The sequence below is a fragment of the Neocloeon triangulifer genome, unplaced genomic scaffold (assembly GCF_031216515.1).
Source record: "Neocloeon triangulifer isolate White Clay Creek 2 clone unplaced genomic scaffold, ASM3121651v1 ptg000014l, whole genome shotgun sequence".
NCBI classification, from domain to species: domain Eukaryota; kingdom Metazoa; phylum Arthropoda; class Insecta; order Ephemeroptera; family Baetidae; genus Neocloeon; species Neocloeon triangulifer.
The window spans coordinates 19416635-19439356 of record NW_026775556.1 but is presented as its reverse complement, the minus strand read 5'-3'; the positions used below and the strand labels follow the sequence as shown (position 1 = coordinate 19439356).

General features: G+C 39.8%; 5 protein-coding genes across 14 annotated transcripts; 2 read left to right on the top strand and 3 right to left on the bottom strand.

The window, feature by feature from the left end:
* Positions 1 to 2109: 2109 nt before the first annotated feature.
* LOC132201819 (mitochondrial folate transporter/carrier) lies at positions 2110 to 6338 on the bottom strand. Its single transcript, XM_059628315.1, has 6 exons — positions 5967 to 6338; positions 4646 to 4799; positions 4436 to 4573; positions 4125 to 4350; positions 3455 to 3600; positions 2110 to 2530 (listed from the first exon to the last, which is right to left on the bottom strand). Exons 1-6 carry the CDS (start codon positions 6130 to 6132, stop codon positions 2371 to 2373), a joined length of 990 nt encoding a protein of 329 aa, XP_059484298.1. The 5' UTR covers positions 6133 to 6338; the 3' UTR covers positions 2110 to 2370.
* A 469-nt stretch (positions 6339 to 6807) lies between these two features.
* LOC132201816 (dolichyl-diphosphooligosaccharide--protein glycosyltransferase subunit 1) lies at positions 6808 to 8480 on the top strand. The gene has a single exon (XM_059628313.1). It carries the CDS (start codon positions 6975 to 6977, stop codon positions 8364 to 8366), a length of 1392 nt encoding a protein of 463 aa, XP_059484296.1. The 5' UTR covers positions 6808 to 6974; the 3' UTR covers positions 8367 to 8480.
* Positions 8481 to 8511: 31 nt separating this feature from the next.
* On the bottom strand, positions 8512 to 14621 carry LOC132201815 (ATP-dependent 6-phosphofructokinase). 8 transcript variants are annotated; one of them, XM_059628305.1, is made up of 15 exons: positions 14470 to 14621; positions 13750 to 13864; positions 13544 to 13695; positions 13297 to 13486; positions 13030 to 13240; positions 12769 to 12877; positions 11233 to 11421; positions 10898 to 11176; positions 10752 to 10769; positions 10210 to 10356; positions 9848 to 10159; positions 9696 to 9795; positions 9417 to 9641; positions 9140 to 9362; positions 8512 to 9088 (listed from the first exon to the last, which is right to left on the bottom strand). In XM_059628305.1, exons 2-15 carry the CDS (start codon positions 13838 to 13840, stop codon positions 8947 to 8949), a joined length of 2388 nt encoding a protein of 795 aa, XP_059484288.1. In that variant the 5' UTR covers positions 13841 to 13864; positions 14470 to 14621; the 3' UTR covers positions 8512 to 8946. The 8 variants fall into 8 exon arrangements, with proteins under 8 accessions (XP_059484288.1, XP_059484291.1, XP_059484289.1 ...); XM_059628308.1 differs by lacking the exon at positions 12769 to 12877 and adding an exon at positions 12265 to 12373; XM_059628306.1 differs by lacking the exon at positions 12769 to 12877 and adding an exon at positions 11906 to 12014.
* A 184-nt stretch (positions 14622 to 14805) lies between these two features.
* Positions 14806 to 17230, bottom strand: LOC132201817 (4-hydroxyphenylpyruvate dioxygenase). The gene is made up of 13 exons (XM_059628314.1): positions 17152 to 17230; positions 16935 to 16961; positions 16808 to 16870; positions 16287 to 16391; positions 16104 to 16229; positions 15958 to 16047; positions 15794 to 15897; positions 15661 to 15738; positions 15495 to 15609; positions 15324 to 15443; positions 15147 to 15269; positions 14971 to 15087; positions 14806 to 14912 (listed from the first exon to the last, which is right to left on the bottom strand). Exons 1-13 carry the CDS (start codon positions 17152 to 17154, stop codon positions 14838 to 14840), a joined length of 1146 nt encoding a protein of 381 aa, XP_059484297.1. The 5' UTR covers positions 17155 to 17230; the 3' UTR covers positions 14806 to 14837.
* A 1819-nt stretch (positions 17231 to 19049) lies between these two features.
* On the top strand, positions 19050 to 22706 carry LOC132201584 (polyadenylate-binding protein 4-like). 3 transcript variants are annotated; one of them, XM_059627836.1, is made up of 5 exons: positions 19050 to 19234; positions 19304 to 19484; positions 19973 to 20559; positions 20997 to 21194; positions 21386 to 22706. In XM_059627836.1, the coding sequence occupies exons 2-5, from the start codon at positions 19319 to 19321 to the stop codon at positions 22283 to 22285; spliced, it is 1851 nt and encodes a 616-aa protein (XP_059483819.1). In that variant the 5' UTR covers positions 19050 to 19234; positions 19304 to 19318; the 3' UTR covers positions 22286 to 22706. The 3 variants fall into 3 exon arrangements, with proteins under 3 accessions (XP_059483819.1, XP_059483820.1, XP_059483818.1); XM_059627837.1 differs by having other exon boundaries at positions 19301 to 19484; positions 20997 to 21191; XM_059627835.1 differs by having other exon boundaries at positions 19301 to 19484.
* The last annotated feature ends 16 nt before the right edge of the window (positions 22707 to 22722 follow it).

The window sequence follows — 22722 nt, the reverse complement described above, 5'->3', positions numbered from 1 at the left end:
TATTTTACATTTGGTTTTAAAAATCCTGTGAATTTTTTTCTGCGGAAATTGTTTAATTTTTCATAATTAACATCGAAATCATGTAGATCTCTCAATTCTATAATTTAAAGCAAGATTTGAAATGGAATGTTGTCGATTTTTTTTTAATATTGACAATTTCCTGAAGTAGATTCAATTACATTTTTATAGCATTGTATAATAGTCAGATAAAAACCCACTATGTATGTACTCTGTGTCAATTACATACACATTGCATGCGATTGATATGGAATCAAATAATGATTACGCTCCCAAGTCAGGAATTTAATTTGCTCTGCGCTCAAATAAAATATTAAAATATTATAAAAAATCGACCCGTTCGAGCTCCGCAACGCCGTGTATAACATTATAAAGAAACCGAATCCGACGGCTGTTTTCTTCCTTAATTCATTCACGTGACTCTCGTGCTACTGCTGGGGAGAATTAAATTGATCGAAACCTTGGCCGACAGGCGCCAAAAATCGGCCGAATCGCGCCCACCGACTCTGCTTTCGGTACTCACCATGGTAACTGAGAACTGGGGTGGAGATCAGGGCAACCCTGGTCCAGGAGCACCCTCGAAAGTGCAGGTGATCGGCGGCTCACGTTGTTTAGCGCCAGCCAGCTGATACGGAGGCAGGTAAGTTGTGTGTTTGCGGCACAGCACGTCCTTCCCAGCCAGACCATGTGACGCGCACCTCGCACCGAGCGTGCTCCTCTATCACAAGTCGGCGCCACCGCCTGGTCGCGACCCCGGGGTGGGGGGTGAGTGCACGGAGAACGTGACACGCGCTCCTATCCACTCTAGGCCAGTTCTATCAAAACTATTAATTTATACCTGCGTTTTTTAATGAGAAAATTAATTTTGCAATTTTTTCGTATGATCAAAATAATTTATAGTTATTAATAAAATTTAATTAATAAAGTTTAATTTCAAAAATTTATTGTACTTTTATTAAGTTGCACACATTTTTGTTTATAATAAACAAATTTTCTATTTACAAAAAAAAAAATAAAAAAAAAACAGAGTCTGCCATATTAACAAGATTATTTGAAATAATAAATTCAGCAAAAATTTATAAGAATAAAGTAAATATTAAATTAATTAAAATACACATAATTGCAAGAAAAATAATATTTTAATTTAAAAATTTATTACATTGCCAAGAAAATAAATAAATTAACAAGTCCTAATTGAAAAAGTAATTTTTGTTTCTCTTGGCAGCAAAAAGGATCCTATTTCAATTATTGCAATAATCAAATTTTAAAAAAAAAATCAAGCTTGCTAGGACGTAAACATAAGGGATTTACCAAGATTTACATTATAAAATTATCATATATATTATTTGTATTATTTATTTTCTGGACAGCGAACATGAATAATAATAGTCATTTTTATATTGCGTCTGCAACGTGATATTAACAAACTGTAATTTTAAGGCAATTTGAAATATATACAACTACTTTGGCAAAAACTAGTTAAGTCTCTGCTGCAATTTTGACTTAAATAGTTGACTTTCTGACCCATACGTAAAACATACATATGGTCATTTTATCTTACGCCAAGTTCCATTCTCAAAGTAATATCAAAAACATAAGTTTTTTCCAAAAAAAGTCGCCTGCTGCAAGCCAAGCACAGAAACAACTGTCCTGGAATTTGGTCTCTGCGCGTCCTATCAGCGCGGCATGACTTGGAAAACCGAGCGGCAAAGGGAAATTTTGGTGGTTATAAAAACCGTGCCTGATATTCTACCTCAGATTTTATTAAAAAATTTTTAAATGCTTATACCAGAGTTCCAAATATTAATTTGAATTATTTGAAGCAAGCAAAAAGTTTTTGCATAAAATTTGGCGCTCAATAGAATTTTTAATTTTGCTACACGCTACACCTTCCAATAGTTTCTTGGTATAATCCAAATTATGCGTTTTTTTCAACCCGGCTCAACCAAGCCATAATTTATTTACCAGAAAGGCATTCTTTCCAAAATAAAAAATATCATTACTCTTTTTACTTTGCTAGCTTCACTCCAAATTATCAATGTTTTCATAGAACGATTGCCAACCATCTAATGCAAAAATAAAAGGACTAGCTAAAAAATATTTTTATTCCTTGTGTGCGTGTTATGTGTAAGGTTTGGAATTAGAGTTAAGATAGTTTTGTAATTTTAATTTGTTTAATGGTTCTTTGTCATTCTACAAGCACCACCATACTGACTCCTCTATTACACTACAGGCACACACAAATGATCCATTTCTATCGCAATAGATGACAAGTGTCGAAAAAGCGTTTACTACATCACAGGGTATAACTGAAAGTAGGAATATTTATTTGGATTTTTGGCAAGTGTCATCTTATGCGCTCGAATTTTTGGTTTCTCCCTCAACACGCTTGTTCCTATCCAAAAGCTTTCGAGAAACATTCTCATAGGTGACAAACGTGATGGCAGTGGCTGGGACGACTCGAATCAAATTAGGAACCAAGCCTTTGTAAAAACCCTTGGCTCCCTCAAATCTGAAAACAGGAAGAGAGGAAGTGGTTGGTATGAATAAAAATAGTTTTCTTTGTGAGGTTTTTAATTATTTTATGCTTATTGCGGCTATATCTCGAGCATCACAGACAAATCAAATAATAATTAATAATCTACTACAATATATTATATTTTGTCCTAATTTCACTTGAGAGGAATTCCAACGCCGTCGCAGTATACCAGCAAAGTTCAGTGAACCTTCTTAAAGCACTCGTCTTGTTCCAACAAAATATAACAATTCTCAGCATGCACAAAGGTCTTTTTTTCGAACAAGGTGAAATCTCAAAAAACTAATTCCGCTTGATTCAATTGTGCTGTATTTATTCTAACCTTCTTCTGTCAAATACCTTTTAAATAAAGAAAGATAATGCAGTTTATCTGAGTGTAAAATTGAAGTCGTACGTCATCTATCAAAGGCAAAATGCCTGGATGATAACAATAAATCGACTGACAATGAGTACAACCAAGGTCAAGATCATGAGATGCCAATAAAAATTTTTTAAACTTTTTATTGGATAGCATTTAGTGCTCTTGGATATTTCCTGTCATTGAGTTTTGTGCAACAGGTAAGTTTCAGTCTGATGTGGAAGATTTTTATCAAGCTCTGCAAACATTTTCCAAAAAAATGGCTTGAACGTTTTGGCGGAAATAATAAAAATTCCCATAATCGGGCTGAGGGCTACTTTATAGATAACACCAAGCTCAAACGGTGCTGTCGAAAGCACTGACTCGACAACTGGACCAAGGGAATGTGGAGAAGCAGCAGTCGCACTTTCGACCGGGCGTTTTTTTGCTTTTACTAGCCGCTGGTGAACTTCTCGTAGATTAGCAGCACCAGGCAGATGTTCGGGGTCACGTGCAGAAGGTAGGGCGCGAGTCCCTTGTAAAATCCCCGAGCCCCTTCATACCTCCAAGTTTGCAAAATGCAGTCCCAGGAGCCCTTGTAGACAATGTGCTGGTCTTGAAGTCGCGCCCTGATCACCTGGTACGGGTATGTCGTCGCAGCCGCCACCAGTTTCGAGAAGGCGGCAAACATGAGGTATTCCGATGTTGACTGAAATTAAGTAAAAACATGTAGGAATTACAGACGAAACAAAGGTATAAATATTGAAACATCTGAGGTTAGTTAAATTTAAAAAAAAGTCTGTTTCACAAGGGTCTGGAAATCTTCTAGAATTTAAATCACAGTAAAGACAGATCTCTAGACAATGATTATGAACTATTTTTGGACAACAAAAGAACCTCTCAGCAAGTCATGGAACTTAAAAAAACTATCAACAAATAATAATAATTAAAAAAAAACCATGCTTAGAATTTCAAATATATTAAATGGAATTTGGTTTTCAAAACGTTTTCAGACCCCTTATAAGATGATCTTTATAAAATTTTTGTTTAACTTGATCAACATTACAAATACCTTTCTCCTTTAAAAGTTAATCTTATACTGGGCAAATTCTTTTAGGAAAAAAAAAATTAAAGCACGGAGGAAACAGCTTTTAGTGCTGCCCCTTTGCATCAAATCAAAACATCCGAATGGGAATCTGACTCTAATTGCAAATGAATAAAAATGTAAATTACAAATTTAGTGTCGATTGGCAGCTTTCTGTATTGGTTGTAGCGATTTTTCATCTCCTCATAAGTCATGAATTGCAGAGCGCCGTGTGAAACGCCAAACATGCCGGGAACAAAACCCTTGTAGAGACCTCGGATGCCCTCCTGCTTGTAGATGGATTTCAAGGCGTCCATCATGCCACTGTAGACTTTCAAGCCTTGGCTGCCCTCCATACCATATTGCAGACACAGCCTTAAATGACAAATAGAAAAAATTAATATAATTTAATATTTAATTTTTAAGAAGATGAATTTATAAATTGACTTTGAACTTTTACCTAGTTTTGACGACCCAAATAGGATTGGTCATCACGAGCGTGAGCACTCCCGCTTCAGCCGCAGCCAGCATGTGCAGACTGGGTCCCAGAGGCACCTTAGAGTTGCCGCCCTGGATCCACGTCTTGATTGTGTTGTAGCTGCAGAAGGACACCGGTTATGCCGCACATCGATCCTCCGAGGACCACATTTTTATTCTTTGTACTACTCACAACAAAAAGTAGAAGCCCCACGCACTACCCGAGCCCCAGACGTTGGGGGTCACACCCCGGTAGAGACCTCGCACCCCTTCTGTCCGGATTATGGTGGTCATCGCCCCGGACATGCCGTGGTACTGCGGCCGACTCGCAACTCGTCCATCATTCACTGAAATAAAAAAAAAATTAAAAATTGTGTAACATTAAATAATTCAATTATTTTGCAACGGAAAATCAATTGCTGACCGTGAGGGATAAAGGGAAAGTTGTATTTTGCGCATTGTTTTGAGATGAAAGCTCGCACAAGTTTCTTTCCGCTGGCAATTGACGTCACAGCCTCTATTTTGCCCGCACCATATAATTAAGCTAACAGCTTCGACGACTTCTGGTGTTGATATTGGCACGGTCAATAATATTTACAAGAAGCGTTTCAACGGGCCCTCCATTCAAAAGATAAAAAATATTGCGACTGAATTCATTAAGTTCTGCGTTTTGGCTTGTTTCAGTTATTGATGGAAGAACGATTGATGCTTAAATTGTGACCCTTGTGACCTTTTTCAAATTTTTAGTTATTTTATTTTGATTTAAAAATTAAAAAAATTCTTCATCAGCAAAACAGTTGAAGAAAAAATATTTCAAAATCAGACTTATTTGTCTATAATTCTCTAATTCAGTTTTAGTTAGGCTCTCTATACAACCATATTCATTTTAATTGTACTTGAGATAAAAAAATAATTTTTTTGATAACTTAGGAACTTGATAAGTGTATTTGAGATTAACAACGTATGTATTATCAGAGCAGAGAGCAGTCGTTAATAAATGTGATTTCAAAACCAAGTCTGCACTTGGCCCCAAAGTTCAACTTGGAGGTCAATTCCGGCGGCCTGAACGAGCGCCACAAGAAGAAGAGACAGTGTGGCTGTGATTTATTTCGGACGAGCAGAGCTTTTCGCCTCGTGACTTTTATGATTCAATTGCGTTGGACGCTGGCCAGAGACACGATTCGACACAACCTTGCGTTTTTTTTTCTTAAATCTTTGTCGAAATTCCGCACAGGCCCCTTGTTACAAAACTTTTGTTTAGTTTTAAACTTTAACCCTTTCTATTGCTGTTCTGTAAAAAAAATTAAAAAAACTTGATTAAAACGGCTTCAATATAATTATTTTTTAAATGGGGAATAACAAAAATAAAGAAAATCACGACAGTATTTCCTCATATTGATCACTTAAGTATGAGGAAAGTCGGTTCTGGAGGATGACGCAATCCTTCCTGCTCCTTCCATAAGAAAAATGAGAGCGATCGATGTGATGAAAACGATTTTCTATTTTTTGCTCACCTGCGAATCTGATTTTGATGAGATCGAGGGGGTGCAGGATGAGGGTGGAAGCCACGCCACCCGAAACTCCGGCCAGAAGGTGCTCGTACTTGACGTGGCTGAAGACAGAGGTCAAAACTTTCGGACGGGCTGCCGAGGGCCCTGCGGACGAGCTGATCGATGCCATTGCTCCTTCCTCTCCCGACAATTTTCCAATCGTTATCTCAGCATGCTGTCGCTTATTTGAAATTAAAGGGTGTCCGGCGGACGGTTCGCTTCTGCTGTCCAGCGGTCTCGCAGTCGTAGAAAAGAGAGGTTTGCGTAATTAACAGCCGAGTTGCATGGCCATGCCTGTTTCGAAAAGTAGCAAGGTTGACAGGTTGACTCTTAGCGAAAACGAACGGTGCTCGCACACATCGAGACCGATCCGTTCAGAAATAATCCGCCCAAATATTTGCTCCTTTGCCTTTGGAATTTACGAGACAGGAGGGTGGAATGGGAGAATGCAATCGATACATCGGCTTGCATCGGGAGTTACTCTTTTTTTACCCCCTCCAAGCGTTAACAGCCAAATGATTTCGCTGAATTCAATGCTCTGATTGGTTGGTTCAAGTTACAGAGCTTCTGTTCTTTGTTCATAGATGGCAAAAAGTACAAATTAATAAGTTTTTTGTTGCATTGCCAACCAAACCAAATAAAATCTTCCAATGAAATCGCAACATTGCTCGGACAATCAAAAGAAAACAAATTTTTCGTTAAATTATTTTGTTTAAAACGTATTTAAATTTTGTTTTTATAAATTATATAGCATTTTATGATCAATAATGGAAGGTTTTAAATTCAGATTTGCTATGTTTGCCAGCCTAGCGTTCTTCCACGGGTGCACTGACTGATTTGACTTGACCGACCGATGCGGAATCGCCCCGTCAACAATTCCTACCGGCGAGATTAGTAAAAATTTTAGATAAGTTTGGGCCGTAGGACCCTGAATTTGCAATTCCGCGCCACATTCCCCGCTTCTCTACCGAAATGTCGAGAGTGCGGCTCTTGTTCCTGTCACTTGTGTTCCTGGTCGCCGGCTCGGTGCAGGCCGACGTCGTCAACAAGAACGTCGACACCGCCGTGGACATTTCCACGCAACTCGTCAAGATCGCACACAAGGTCACCGTGGAGAACGTCGGCAAGACGCCGGTCAAGTCCCTGATCTTCGGTGTGCCGGCCCACATCAAGGAAAGGTTGTCCTTCATCTCAGCCAAGGTCGGAGAACACCAGCTGCGGCTCTCCGAGACCAAGGTGGACAACCAGGAAGGTGGCTTCTGGAAACTGGAACTTCGCTCGGACATCACCGCTGGACGAACCCTGCCACTGAGCATCGACCTGGTGCTCGGCCGAGGTCTGATTCCGCATCCGAGCCAGATCACCCAAAAGGAGAAGCAATTGGTGCTCTTCGAAGGAAACGCCTACTACTTCAGTCCGTACCTGACCGAGAAGCAGACCCTGACCGTCAACCTGGGCACCAGCTCGGTTGAGAGCTTCGCCCGAGTTCAGCCTGTGTCCCAGTCGGACACCAAGATCACCTACGGCCCGTACGAAAAGGTGGCTCCGTTCAAGGAGGAACGCCTCAACATCCACTACGAGAACAACTCACCATTCCTGACCATCACAAAACTCGAAAGGGTCATCGAGGTCTCGCACTGGGGCAACATTGCCGTCGAAGAGACTATTGACATGGAGCACCAGGGCGCCACCCTGAAGGGTCCTTTCTCACGCTACGAGTACCAGAGAGAAACTCAGAGTGGCATCGCCAGTGTCAAGTCCTTCCGGACGGCCCTGCCGGCATCAGCCGTTGACGTTTACTACCGCGACGACATTGGCAACATCTCCACTTCCCACATGCGAGTCCTCAGCGACTCGGTCGAACTTGAGTTGCGGCCCCGCTTCCCCCTGTTCGGTGGTTGGAAGACGCACTACACCCTTGGCTACAACGTGCCCAGCTACGAGTACCTCTTCAACCAAGGCGACCAGTTTGTCCTCAAGATGCGTCTGATGGACCACGTTGTCGATGACATGTATGTGGAGGAGCTGACGACAAAGATCATTTTGCCCGAAGGGTGCCATTCCATCGAACTGACCGCCCCTTACTCTGTGAAGCGCCTCAAGGACACACTGCACCAGACCTATCTGGATACCAAGGGCCGTCCGGTTGTGTCCGTCAGCAAGTCAAACCTGGTCGAGAATCACATTGACGACTTTGAGTTGCGCTACACCTTTGCCAAAGTGCTCATGTTCCAAGAGCCGCTGCTGGTCATCTTTGCCTTCTTTGCCCTCTTCTTGCTTGTCATCATCTACGTAAGGCTCGACTTCAGCATCACTGATGAGGAGGAAAATTCTCGAGTGGAAAGGGAACAAAAGGACAAGTGAAATTAATTGAAGTATGTTGAAATGGAAAAACGTGTGTTTTGGGTAGTGTGCAAATGTTTTTTGTTGAGCAAGCTTGGATGAAAATTTTCAAATAAATGTTTCTTTGTAACAAAATTTTTGGTTTTTCGTGAAATTACCTAACAGATTTTTTCACTGAATGTTGCTAACAGTTTTTTTTAATACACATCATAAGTTATTTAACAATCACGTGATAACAATATTAGCAGGGTTGTAATGGCAATTTCAATTAAAATAGGGTTAAAAACACCCTAGCCATGTTATATAGATATCTGTCACAAATTTAACAAATTCATGCTCTGCATCATTCTAATATTAGAAATGAGAAAATTTATGGATTACTTTGATCAGAGACAAAATGAAAGAATTTTAAGGATAAGGCCTAAATTTGCATTACAAATGCTAAATAGATAATAGTTTTGATAAATTATGTGACAAAACAGCTCTTTGGTGAGGACAAATTATTCAAATAGATAGCCTTACTCCTACTCTGTGTATTATGAGCTATCACTTGCAATTACTTGCAGCTAAATTATGCTATCAATTGTAATAAGACTCTAGATTAGATGATGGAGGCATCCAAATCGCACCCTTCTTCAATAGTCATGTAGACGCCCTCCTCTTCATATGTCGAATCATGCTTGGCAAGAATTCTCAGAAGAGGACGCAGTTTCAGCCACCACTGAGATTTGGGAATACGATGACTGGAAAAATTATTAAATGAAACTCTAAATAATACATGCTTTAATTCTTACTCAAAGTCGGTCTCCTTCTTGAGATCGATCAAAGGAGTGAATCGATACTGCCGCTCTACTACACCCATCAGAACAGCCGTGTCTGGAGATGTAGCGTTGACAGACCCATCAGGTTGGGTGGTTTCCTTCAGCTTTTCAATCATCCACTCAACAGCTTTCGAACCCATCTTAGTTCCCATATTTCTATCAAATGGCGAAGGAGATCCACCCTGCTGCATGTGTCCTGGAAGTGGCCAAATTTAAAATTATTTTTTTCGTAAATATTTTTCCAAATTACCAAGCACGTTGCTGCGAGCGCTGAACAAGCCTTTGCCCTCCTCAGAATACAAACGGTAAATAAAGTCGGTGGTGTAGTTTTCATTTGCCTTCTCATTTCGGAGAATGAGACCACGTTGCACACCTTCTTCCATTTTGCTGGCCATGTGGCTCAAATCTTGCTGCAGGTCTTTAATGCCAAATTTTTCTTCAAAAATGTACGCAGCGTCAGCACCACCAGCCAATCCTTGAAATGAATTATATATCTTACAAGGTTAAAAATTTTAAACTGATATCATACCTGCAACTGTGGCCAAATATCCGCAATAGCCACCCATAGTTTCAACTACAAATACTCTCCTCTTGGTACCCTGGGCCGACTGGCGGATCCTGTCACAAATCTGCGATAAGAAAAAAAATTAATTATTTTTTCTTGACTTTATTTTATTTTACCTCTGTGATTTCATTGAGGGCAGTGTCACATCCAAGAGAAAACTCTGTGCCGGGCACGTTGTTGCTAATTGTGGCAGGAATCACTGCAATCGGGATGCAGAACTCCTTGTAGGTCTGTCGATTTTCCACTAGCTGGGACGCGGCCTGATATGACTCAAATCCTCCAATGATGAGCAGGGCCTGAATTTTGAATTTGGCCAATTGCTCAGCAATGGCACCAACTTTATTTCCTGGCAAAGTCCTCTTTGTTCCAAGGAAAGCACCGCCCTGAGCCACCCAGCCGGTCACATCTGACCAATCCATGGATTTAATCTGGGCCAAAAATTAGTTTGTTGATTATTTTTCTAAACAAAAGTGCTTACATTGCCACTAGCAAGTCCCTCCATTCCATCGTGGACTCCATAGACGGTGTCACCACGGTAAATGCAATTCCTCACGAAACTGCGCACAGCAGCGTTCATTCCGCATGAAGGAGCACCAACATGCATCACGGCCAAAGTGAATCCTTCCTGAAAGTTAGCATTCAAAATAATAAATTTGGCACTTCAATATGACAAACAAAAATGAAAACAAAGTGCTAAACATTGTCAAAATACTAGAAAATTACATCTCAAAATCTATAATATACAAAAGGCGAAGGTGAAAAAGAACTGAAAATACAAACAGGAAAAAGATAATTTTGCCAATTAGCAAAAAATGCTTCCCAAGCAATTCTTCTTACCGATCCCCACATTGTCAGTTGCTGCGTGTAAAAATCAATTTTTAAGATAATTTTGAGTCAATATCACAGAGGTCAAATGAAAATGAGAGCTACACAAGGAGCTAACATAAAAAATGTACTTTTCTACTCCAGGCATAGCTACTTGAAGACATGATTTTGGCATGAGCCAGAGAGAAGATTTACCTTGCTAAGTGCAGCCGCCTTTATGGATTAAAATTGGGCATAGAAAAGAGCATATATTATTATTTGAGCATACGACAGGACAGATATTGTTAGAAAGCAATAAAATTTCAAAAAGAAAATACAAATTTTTTAAAGCTTAGACTTACGATGCCGTGGCCGGACTCGTCGAAAGCTGACTTGGGAGGTTTGAGACGAGTCAGCATTTTGTATGTGTCCAAATTCCTGGCAAAACTACGTCCTCTCAGTTGGACCGCCAGCTCCCAGTCCTTGTCTGCCATGGCTTTGGCCACAGCTTTAGTGCGCTCAACACACTCCATCAGTGGCAGACGGACGGCCTGATTGCCATCGAGAGAAACAACGCAAGCTTCTGTCTCTGGAGTTGCCTCCATCAAAGCCATTACGGCTTCAGCACCCATTCTGCAACCCTAAAAGAATTTTAAATTTTGCAAAAATTCGAGTTTTACAGAGCAGGGACACTTACGAGAACACGGTCAAAAGCAGACGGACTGCCACCTCGTTGGACGTGGCCCAGCACAGTAATCCTAGTATCCTGATTGAGTTTTTCAACAACCACCTGCCTGACCTTCTCTGCAGTGATGGGCTGCCCTTCTCGGTCAATGGCTCCTTCGGCCACAATGATGATATTCAAACGCTGACCTGCAGCTCTTTCCTGTTACAGATATGGGTTATATTATATATTTAGAGAATATTGGGGGAAATATTACAAAATGAATAATCATAAAAACTGTGTAAAGCATAAGCAATAAGCAGGAATAAAGTTTACAAAGGTATTTAGTTACTTTACAAAGAAAGCTCGTGCATGACATAATATTTTTGGGAAGAGGTTGCATGCAGAAATTAGCAGAGAAAAATTAGTGATTGAAAATACATCATGATTACCTCTACCGACTCAGATAAATTGAAAATCTAGACAACTGCATTAATGGAAAAAATTCTGATATAAATATAATACAACATTATAACACAAAAGCTCCTTTGAAAAATTCCTGAAACTAATACGGCACGCGGCAATCACGTTTTTTACAATAATTGGACATTCCCTAAGTGAAAGAAAAATAATCTGCTATAATTAAAGTGCCCCGTGATAACAAAATGAAATGAACATCAATAATTATTAAATAGACTTTTCTTGCCTGTAGCAACTTCTTACACATCTTTGCAGGCCAATCTGTGCTTGGCGGCCACTCAGGAATAAAAACAAAGTCTGCTTCGCTTGTCAAGGCAGCTACGAGAGCCAAGTACCTGCAAAATCCAACTATGTTGCAGCGCTTGCGGTATTTCAATCAATTTCCCCAGGAAAATATTCGGTTTCTTAATTCCATTAATTAATCACTTTTCCGGTAAAATAAATATATATGTTATTTGGGGATACTGCCAAAGGGTACACAATTAAGTATCAAGCCAACTCACAAATTAGGAAGACAAAACTTTTGACAGAAAATGTGTTAATTCATACTTGGGAACTGCAAGGGCATATTCAAAGCTGCCTTGCCTGTTCCATTTTTTTACAAAGCCGTTCGGGCCACTCTTGTGAATGGGGAGATTCTGGGATGAACAGAAAATCAGCTTCGGAACACGAAGCGGCAACGGTTGCCAAATATCTGTCGAGAGGTTATTTACACAAGTGTTCATTAAAGGCTGGAACTATGTTACTGCAGATGGTTTTACGATTTTTTTTTAACCAAAATCAAAGCCGCTCTACCAATTTTTTTTGTTAGTCAACGAATATTTTTACTCTACCACAGTTTCTTGTATAAAGTTCTCAGAAGAGAAATTCCTTAACCCACAAGAGAAGTGGACTTAAATACCATGCAAGCTTACAATGAGCGCTACTCAAAGTTCATGATTATTGAAGGGACAGCCAAAGTAAGAAAATATATGATCCTATGCTGGAAAGGACTCGGGTGCGTAAAAAAATGAGAGGGAATGCACTTTTGAGTTCTTATGCCTTGCTGTGAATTATTCTGCCAATGAAAGTGTGAGATTTTGGTCTTGCCTGTTCCAATTTGCTACACAGCTTGGAAGGCCAGTCAGTAGGTGGAGGACTCTCAGGGCAAAACACGTAGTCGGCTTCGCTCGTGAGAGCAGCTACAATTGACAAGTACCTAGGCATGTGCATGGTAATTACCTTAATAAATGGGTTTTGTGGACGGCTTATAATGAATTTCTTTTAAGTCATGTGAGTAAGAAAGGCCTGATTGGATGAATGTTTAAGAAAACTCTACTACGACTTTAGTATAGATTTCATTTGACGTACCCACAATGCCTGCCCATGACCTCCATGATGAATGTGCGTTGGTGAGAGTAGGCTGTGGCCACGATGGCGTCGATGGCTTCGATGATTCTGTGCAGGGCCGAGTCGGTTCCGATTGTCATGTCGGTGCCGCAGAAATCATTATCGATGGAACCGACCATTCCGGCAATGTGCAGGTGACTGTGCTTTTCCCTCTCTTCCTTAGAAATTTCACCTAAAGAGATTTTTTTTTTAAAAAAAACTTATTCGCAGATTGATTTTTTTACGTACCCTTCTGCAGCAGTTCATCAAGCAAGCTTCCCCACTCTTGCCTGAAGAGGTTGGCGCCGGTCAAAGAGCCGTCACCTCCGATTACAATTAAATTAGTGATTCCCCTCTGGAGCAAATTCTTGGCCGCCTTCAGCCGACCAGCCCTCTCCCTGAAGTCCTTGCACCTGGCAGAACCAATCACAGTACCACCCTGAAGAAAGTTTTATTGATATATTTATACAGAATAACATGATTTCAAGTTTTCAACCTTGTGAATAATACTGGAGACGGAAGACCAGTTTGCCACTTGGATGTTCTCTCCTCCGTCGACCATTCCTTGGTATCCTTCTTTGATGAAGTAGACTTTGCATCCGAGATAAATGCCCATTCGAACAACAGCTCTGACGGCTGCATTCATGCCTGATAACAAGTCATATGTAATTATTTTTATTAGAAAATAAGAAAGGATCATACCTTGAGAATCACCACCGCTGGTAAAAACGGCAATTCCCTTGCCCTTGTGGGAGCCACGCTCGATGAATCTCTTTTTTGAGTCGTCTGCCATACTTAGTTTGTTTTCGTAAGAAATCTGTAAAAAGAAAAAGAAATACAATAAAGTACACTACAATCGTGCAATTCAACGTTCAGTGCGTCCTAGTAGTTTTTAGTAGAATTTATAAATACTGTTAAAAACTAATAATATATTCGATATATTCACTCAAATTTAATACTAATTAATATGAAAAAGGCAACTAAAACACAATGTTTAACAATCACGAGCGATGATTTAACTTAAACACCTTGGAAAATGCAGGTGTCGATTGCAACAGCAAATATATCCCTCTTCGCACCTCAAAAATTATCTTGCAATTTTCAATGCTTATTTCAGCATTTAAAATAAACACACAACACGTTTTAAAAAATTATGGCCGGAATATGTATGTAATGTCTGTAAATTTCACGCTGTTGAAACAAAAATTAGCTTTTATAAATTTCTGCCACAATTAATCTGCAGGAAGCAATTAAATGACTCAGCGTTAAAAAACCAAAATTATGTTTTTGACAGCTCCCAGGATGATACCGTGTGCTGGTCTTGACTTGATCACTGAAATTGGAATCACATACTTTCGAAGAAGAATGCAGAACCGAGTTGAATTAAAACAATACGACAGACGCTGCTGAAGATCCTCTCACCTCTGCAGCTCAAAGTCAAGGTTGTTGAGCCTTCTTTGTCCTTATACCCCTGGCTGAAGGCAGGGCAAAGGTCACCTTGAAGAAGAGGGTGCTTGCAGCGGAGGAGTGGTTTGTTTTTTAATGAGCCACAGCACGCCATTGGTCGAGAGGTCGAACGAAGCGGGGAGGGTTTGCCACTTTCGGCGCGAACTGCAAAGCCCGCGAGAATTCTCGCTTCGACCCGCAAATGAAATAATTTTATTAATTACTAATTTTTTTATTTGATTACATAAAGAAAAGTATTTAAAAGTAATCGTATAATAGCACGTTCATTTGCCACACCGAACACCAGTAAAATTAAAACAAATAAAGATGCCTTTATTTTCAAATTACAGATTTCCTCTCTGCGCCTGGTCAAGCTCGATAGCCTCAAAGAGAGCTTTGAAATTTCCAGCTCCGAACCCCTAGAATAACATTTATTTTAAAATAATTTTTATATAATTTTGATTAATTAAATTTTACATTGTGGTTGTGTCTCTGGATCACTTCCAAGAACAATGTGGGCCGATCCTGCATGTTTTTGGTGAAGATTTGCAGCAAGTAACCATTTTCATCATAGTCAATGAGGATATTTAATTCCTGGAAAGATGTAAATTTTGGCTTAATAATGAAAAAATTTATTTTTACGTTCAATCAACCTCCAAAATATCCAAGTCCTCAGTGACTACCACTTTGCTGTTTTTCAGGTTCTCGCGCAAAGTCGTGTAGTAAGTCTTGGGGACGGACAAAAAGTCCATTCCGCGGGAACGCAGGTTGCGAATCTGTGAATTATTACAATTAAAAAGTTCACAAAAAAATTAAATGAAATAAATTACAGCGGTGATGATGTCGCTTGTATTAAGGGCAATGTGCTGAACACCCGCACCCCCGTAGTAATCCACATACTCCTGAATTTGGCTCTTCCTTTTTCCGGGAGCAGGCTCATTAATAGGCATCTGATTGAATTTAAATTATTAAAATCAAACTATCGTTGTTAAATGATTAACCTTGATAGTTTCCTCCCAGTTTGCCATTACGATGGAACGCAGGGCTGAAAATTCCGTGTGCAGCTGTGAATCGTCAACAGACCAAAATCGGTGGAAGAGCAAATTTTGCTCGTACCTGATATAATTTCATAATTAATGAGTTGTTCCAATTTATTTTTATCTTTACCATTTGGCACTATTCTCCATCTGCAGATCTGGTTGGTTTCCAACGACATGGTCGATAAAGTCGAGTTTGGCAGGAGGCCTATTTCAATAATTCAGTAATATAAAATGATTTAAATGTTTTAATTAAATTTTACAGTTTGGAACAAAGGCTGTCTTCGTGGAGAGGCTTCTTGAAGTTGGGCAAAAACAGGCCTCTGTACTTGGACCTATCAATTAAGGTGTGCGTCGTGTCACCGTACTAAAAAATGAATATTTGTTTAAATTGTGTATTTAAATTTTGTGTTTTTTTAAATGTCACCGTCTGCACAACCGCAAAGCGCGCAGTACCGAAATCATCACTTTCCTCCCAAATATCCTTCACAATTTTAGCACCTCTCTGTTTAGCCATCTGTTTAAATATTTTAAGACGTGCGTTAATTAAAAAATTTTAATTTTAAATTTTACCTTGACAATCGAGTCTAAATCTTTGACAGTAAAAGCAACATCTTTAGCGCCGTCACCGTGCTTTACCAAGTGCTCGCCCATTTCTTTCTCGTTGGGCAAATACGCCGATTCAAACAGAAAAACGATCTAAGATTGATTGTGTTATTGGAAAAAACTATTAAAATAGAAAATAAGTGAAAAAACCTTATTTTGAGTGACGGCATGGCTTGCCACTCGGCGCTCGCCAGTTTCAAGCCCTTTGTAAGCGAGGGGCTCAAATCCCATTCGGGCGCAATAAAATGACGCAGCCTGTTAAATTTTTGATTAATTTTGGTGTAAATTTTGTAATCAATTTATGTTTTCATAAGTTAGGCTATTTAAGCTCCTAAAAATTAAACGCGGTGCTTTTCCTCAACCACACAGGCAAAAACAATAATAAACTTGTTGTGAATAATGCTTGAGGCGCACCGCAGTGTGTCATTTATATTTCAGCAAATGATAATCATGTGTGTATCGCGTCGCACGCGAAGAACCTCTCCAGCTTTTTTTTTCAATCTGACAATAATTGCACCGTCAAGGACAACTACTTTGCTGTGGCGCTTTAATAAAATGCGCTTCTTATAAATGATATATTTTACGGGTGCAATTAAAATCAAAATTTTCTAATTGCTATTATAATTTGATAGAAATTTTGCTTCAAAAATTATAAAAATATTTCTGCTAACCTGTTTGGCATTTCCAACCCAAAACTTGATGTGGTCGAATCTCAAGAACTTTCCAGCATCAGGCTAATTCAAGTAATTATGAGGAAAAATAATGGAGACGTGTACTTTTATAAATGGAATATTTTACCTTTGTTCCTTTGTCGGTGTAAGTTGTCTGTAAATTAGAATGAGTTATATTTAAAAAAAAAATTGAAATAAATTTTACTCTAATAAGTAAAATAAATTTAAATGTACATTAGCTATGCTTGTTTGTAGTTGAATTTAATTAGATGATTATATATGGCTTATAATATATTGTTTTCCCGAGTTGACTGAAGATGATGGGATAAAAAATAAAAACAAACCATGGTGGCCTCTTGACTGCACTACTGCAAGAAGTGGAATGCGTGGAAGTTTCTTGAGTCTCGTCCCCTGGCTACCTGGTGACGAAGGTGTGACCACCCGTCCCGATACCTGATTGGCGAGAAGGTACCACGTTGGACTCGGCGACTCCAATTTTTCTCTCAAAATTGAACCTGACCAAGGTTATCTTGTTTCGGTAGATTGGAGGCATGGCGTAACTTAAAAGGTTCGGTTATTATCCACTCTCTCGGCAAAATATATATCTCGATCGTCTTCCAAGAGACGGCGACGGCGGCGACCTGACGCCACACCAGACACCTATATATGTTTCACTGTATTACAGGGGCATTGCTTCCAGTAAATTAAATTTAATGTGTTTTTCCACTTCTATTTAATTTGTGGTCTGATGAGCTGTTTTGCAATTCAACTTCTGAAAGTGCGAAAGTAGTTATTTTTTATTTATTTTCTTTTTGAATTCACTCTTATGTTTCTTAAGAGTGATCTACAATCTACAATGTAAAAAAAATGTTTTTATTGCAAAAGGGTCAAAAGTATAAAAAAACTAAATCATTTAGTTTATACTGGTATTTTATTGTTTATTCTACACAGTCAACGACAAAATTTTACAAATTGTATGCGATACATAGCATAATTGGGATTCAATTTAATTTTTAACAACAGGGTGAGTTAGAAAAGTCCGTGCACCAAATTGCCCGTCAAGGTGCTCAGTCGCGTAACTTGCGTATGTATTACTAAGCTCCTTCGGCTGAGTTCTTGATTGTGGTCGTCGTAACGTAGAAGGAGAAGAATACAGAGCAACAAAAATCAATCATTCTTTATCATTTAGAACTTATATAAAGGAAATTATATTTAGAATTGATCAAAACCCTTATGTATTATCAAATTACATCAATTATAATAATTTTATTGGTGTAAATAAAAATTTATAAAAAATCAACAACTATATAATTTTTTCATCCCACACGGGAGTGATTGTCCAGCATTTATCTCCCTTTTACTATTGCCGACTACAGCTCAGATTTTTTTAATTTTTGGGTCGGACGAAGGCTTTTGCATGGGAGGCATCGGTAATCCACCTTGATATTAACATCTTTAATTAGGTGGGTTCTTTATATTTATGAAAATTAATGAAAAATATAAATTAAATATATTTGTCTATCTTACTTGTACCAGCTTGGTACTATAAAGGTGTACTACATATATTTATAGCAAATCAAAGATAATTAAGTAAAGACATAATTATTTATTTCGCGTTGTATCAAAATAAATATGAATTTGGTATCCCTTTTGCTTGGTGCTTGGTGCAGCGCCCAGCGCGCCACGTAAACTTTCTTCCCGCCCCTCTTGCATTAATTCAGCAGATGCCGGATGGATGTCACTTTAGTCAGTTGATTGGTCACTTGGTTTTGTTATGATAAACAAAATTCAAAATTTTATTTTATTTCATACAATAAAAGAACAAAACATTTGATTAGCCATTGGCAGATTGCGCTGCAAATTTTCCACCTTGAAATGCCTCCAGTTGTTTGCTTTTTTGCTTGTATTTTGCAAAATTATAAGTGATAACAATAATTCATGAATAGTAAACCGCGGCGCTGCCAACTGCTAAGGGGGAAAGGCGGAGGAATACATAAAATGTCGGCAGGATCTGCACGTGGCTCTGTGATCAATAGATGGGCATTTACTTGCATTCGGAGCTGCGAACTACACTGGTGTTGATTTAATTATCATTGTATTGACAATTCAACATCAGGGTTTTTATAAATTTGATTGAATCATTGTATAAATTGGTTAAATATGGTACAGTATCGCGAACTATTCAACGTTCGGCATGGTAGGCGGAGGGTCAACACCGAGGTTATATAAAGCGGCTGCGCCCTACTTTCACTTGCCTCTTCTCGAAAAAGCAGGGACTGTTTGTCGTGAGGTTGTGTGCTCCTTCGTTTTAGGCCACACAACCCACTCTTTTCGTGATATAATTTAAAAAAAACCAAAAAAATTCATAAAATATATAAAAGCATAAAAAAATAGTAAAATAACTTTAAAATACCATAAAACTTTGAGGTGAGTACAAATTTACTTTTATTAACGGTGCATGTGACTGATCCAACATGGTTGTTGGTTTTGCAGCAGACACATCGAGGAAAAATGGCTTCGCTTTACGTTGGAGATTTGCACGCGGACGTCACCGAGGCCATGCTTTTCGAGAAGTTCTCGACCGCAGGCCCTGTCCTTTCCATCCGAGTTTGCCGCGACATGATCACACGTCGCTCCTTGGGCTATGCCTACGTGAATTTCCAACAGCCTGCTGATGGTATGTTATGTTTGACTCGTGGCGCATTACTTTTCCTTTTTTCGAACAGTCGCCAAAACAAACATTTTCTTTTGCAAATACATACATAGTCTGAATACTTTGATAGGCATTCAATAATTCCTCACCGAACAACGGAATCTTGCCGCCCAGGCAAATTTATAACGCAAACATTTCATTTTGATATCCTTGACCTAGTGAACGCACATCGCCCTTTACTTTGCCTTTTTTCATGTTTGGTGCTGTTATAGCGTCCAGTATTCTCGGCCTGAAACGTTGGCCTGAAGAATTTAATTATGCACTCGCGCAACTCATCACTAAATATGTTCAAGTCAACACATAAAGATTTTTATCTGGTTTCCTTTTAGTGCCAACTGCACTTTGCTTACTCTCTTATCTTATCCATCTAAAATTATATCACCAGCCTTGTATAATTCTACTTTTGACAAAGATAGTATATGTTTTTTAACGCAAAATTTTTGTTGTTTTAGCTGAGAGAGCCCTAGACACAATGAATTTTGACATGCTGAAGGGTCGCCCAATTCGTATTATGTGGTCGCAGCGTGACCCATCCCTGCGCAAGTCTGGCGTAGGCAACGTGTTCATCAAGAACCTTGACAAGACCATCGACAACAAAGCTATGTACGATACCTTCTCCGCCTTTGGCAACATACTCAGCTGTAAGGTGGCTACTGACGAGACCGGTAATTCAAAGGGCTATGGGTTTGTCCACTTTGAGACTGAAGAAGCTGCCAACAAGTCCATCGACAAGGTCAATGGCATGTTGCTCAACGGCAAAAAGGTGTACGTGGGCAAATTCATCCCCCGCAAGGAGCGCGAAAAGGAACTTGGCGAGAAGGCTAAGCGTTTCACCAATGTCTACATCAAGAACTTCACCGACGACATAACTGATGAGCAGCTCAGAGATATGTTTGAGAAGTACGGACGCATAACTAGCCACAAGGTCATGATTTCCGACGATGGCAAGAACAAGGGCTTTGGATTTGTTGCCTTTGAGGACCCAGAGGCCGCTGAGAGAGCTTGTGATGAATTGAACACTAAGGACTTCAATGGAAAGGTAAAATGAGATGTTTTTTTAATTAAATATTTGTTGTGCTAACAAATTTATATTTCAACATACTTACAATGGAAATGAAGAGATCGGGCCTTTTCCTCGTTGCAGAAAATTGTTTTTATTCAATAACAAATGGCTCTACCAGTTTTGGTCACGGTCTGCAACCCTATTTCGTGAGCGATCGCGCTGCCCGCTGACTAATCATGAATGTGACCGAAACTGGTAGAGCCATTTGTTTTTGAATAACAAACAATTATCCCAACGAGGAAAAAGCCCGATATCTTAATTTCCATGATCATCTCCTTGAGTGTCAGCTTCTTCAAACTTCAAACATAAATACTTACAATACTTATTATTAAGTTCTAAAACTACACAGATTTTTACATATTTGATTTTATTGTCTTCATATACCTGAAGAAATTTCCTCATTATGGTTTTAGCCACTCTATGTCGGAAGAGCTCAGAAGAAGGCAGAAAGACAGCAGGAGCTCAAGAGGAAGTTTGAGCAGCTGAAGATCGAACGCATGAATCGCTACCAAGGAGTCAACTTGTATGTCAAGAATCTTGATGACACCATCGATGATGAGCGTCTGAGGAAGGAATTCACCCCGTTCGGAACCATAACGAGCGCCAAGGTTGTATGTGGCTTCATTCAATACTTTTTAATTCAATTAATTTTATTTAATTTCAATTATATTGTCCTGGTGGTGTAAAAATCACCTCTGTCCCATGCAAGTTTATGGGCGGACATGATTTAGTTAACTACCAGGACGATATATTAAAAATTTTCCTTTATAGTAACTGAACCCACTATTATCTCTACTTTTAGGTCATGCTGGAGGATGGAAGGAGCAAGGGTTTCGGCTTTGTCTGCTTCTCTTCTCCGGAGGAGGCGACCAAGGCTGTGACGGAGATGAATGGACGGATAGTGGGTTCCAAGCCCCTGTATGTGGCCCTGGCCCAGCGCAAAGAAGACCGCAAGGCTCATCTGGCCTCCCAGTACATGCAACGCATGGCCAATATGCGTATGCAGCAAATGGGACAAATGTTCCAGTCTGCTGGAGGCGCCGGATACTTCATGCCAACCCTCACCCAGCCTCCTCAGCGCTTCTATAACACCCAGATGGCGCAGATCCGACCTCAGCCCCGCTGGCCAGGACAGCCTCCTGTGCGTCCCTCTACCCAGACTGCCAGCGGATCCGCCTTCCCCACTATGCCACAGACCTTCCGCTCCGTACAGCGCGCACCTACCAGCCAGCCTGCCATGCGTAGCTCCATCTCGGCCAGGCCCATTACTGGACAGCAGGGTGCAACTGCCATTCCAGGACGTGCTCCGATGCCGGCTGGAGTGGCTGTTTCGGGACAGGCGCGTCCTGCCAACTATAAGTACACCGCCAACATGCGCAACCCACCTCAAGCCATGCCGCAGGCCCAGCAGCCCCAAGTGCAACAGGCCGTGCTCATCCAAGGCCAGGAGCCTCTGACGGCTTCTATGTTGGCTGCGGCCCCTCACAATGAGCAGAAGCAAATGCTGGGAGAACGTCTCTTCCCGCTCATCCAAAGGATGTATCCCGAGCTCGCCGGTAAGATCACTGGCATGTTGCTCGAAATAGACAACTCCGAGTTGCTGCACATGTTGGAGCACCACGAGTCCCTCAAAGCAAAGGTGGAGGAAGCCGTTGCTGTGTTGCAGGCTCACCAGGCCAAGCAGGCGGCCAAAAAAGATTAAAAAGTAAAAACCACATAATAATGACAAAAAATACAAAAAAATTGTAAAACTTTGGAAACAGCAGAGTGTTCTGCAACTTTTTCAGAAAAGAGGCACGTTGAGACAAAAAAAAGCGTAAAATAATGAAAGCCCAAAAAATTTCTCAATAACTTGTTCTTTTTCATTCCTGCTTGACTAGTTCAATGGTCACTGCAAACGGTTTTGGTTAATGTAAGCAAATCTGCATTTTTCAACGCAAGGAAAGTGAAATGTGAACATGTCAAAACCAGATGTATTAAGCTGTTCAGCTTCAAACTGGGTTGAACAATTACTTTATTTTCAACGTTTAGCTGGATTTTGTTACTATTACACAGAGGAATTGGAAAACGCCTTGTAAGATGTATCTCTAATTACTTCAAGAATAAACTTTCCTCACATTAAACGTGGATGAGTTTGAT

Coding starts and splice junctions, on each gene's coding strand:
- LOC132201819 (XM_059628315.1), bottom strand. CDS start 6,132: ATGGCATCGATCAGCTCGTCCGCAGGGCCCTCGGCAGCCCGTCCGAAA. Junction 4,574..4,645: donor TGGGGCTTCTACTTTTTGTT/GTGAGTAGTACA, acceptor GTCCTTCTGCAG/CTACAACACAATCAAGACGT. Junction 4,351..4,435: donor ATTTGGGTCGTCAAAACTAG/GTAAAAGTTCAA, acceptor TTGTCATTTAAG/GCTGTGTCTGCAATATGGTA.
- LOC132201816 (XM_059628313.1), top strand. CDS start 6,975: ATGTCGAGAGTGCGGCTCTTGTTCCTGTCACTTGTGTTCCTGGTCGCC.
- LOC132201815 (XM_059628305.1), bottom strand. CDS start 13,840: ATGGCAGACGACTCAAAAAAGAGATTCATCGAGCGTGGCTCCCACAAG. Junction 11,177..11,232: donor CTGCTTTTGACCGTGTTCTC/GTAAGTGTCCCT, acceptor AAATTCTTTTAG/GGTTGCAGAATGGGTGCTGA. Junction 9,363..9,416: donor CGCTCGCAGCAACGTGCTTG/GTAATTTGGAAA, acceptor GGCCACTTCCAG/GACACATGCAGCAGGGTGGA.
- LOC132201817 (XM_059628314.1), bottom strand. Junction 16,048..16,103: donor ATTTAGACTCGATTGTCAAG/GTAAAATTTAAA, acceptor ATATTTAAACAG/ATGGCTAAACAGAGAGGTGC. Junction 15,270..15,323: donor CAAGCGACATCATCACCGCT/GTAATTTATTTC, acceptor AATAATTCACAG/ATTCGCAACCTGCGTTCCCG.
- LOC132201584 (XM_059627836.1), top strand. CDS start 19,319: ATGGCTTCGCTTTACGTTGGAGATTTGCACGCGGACGTCACCGAGGCC. Junction 19,485..19,972: donor TTTCCAACAGCCTGCTGATG/GTATGTTATGTT, acceptor TTGTTGTTTTAG/CTGAGAGAGCCCTAGACACA. Junction 20,560..20,996: donor CTAAGGACTTCAATGGAAAG/GTAAAATGAGAT, acceptor TTATGGTTTTAG/CCACTCTATGTCGGAAGAGC.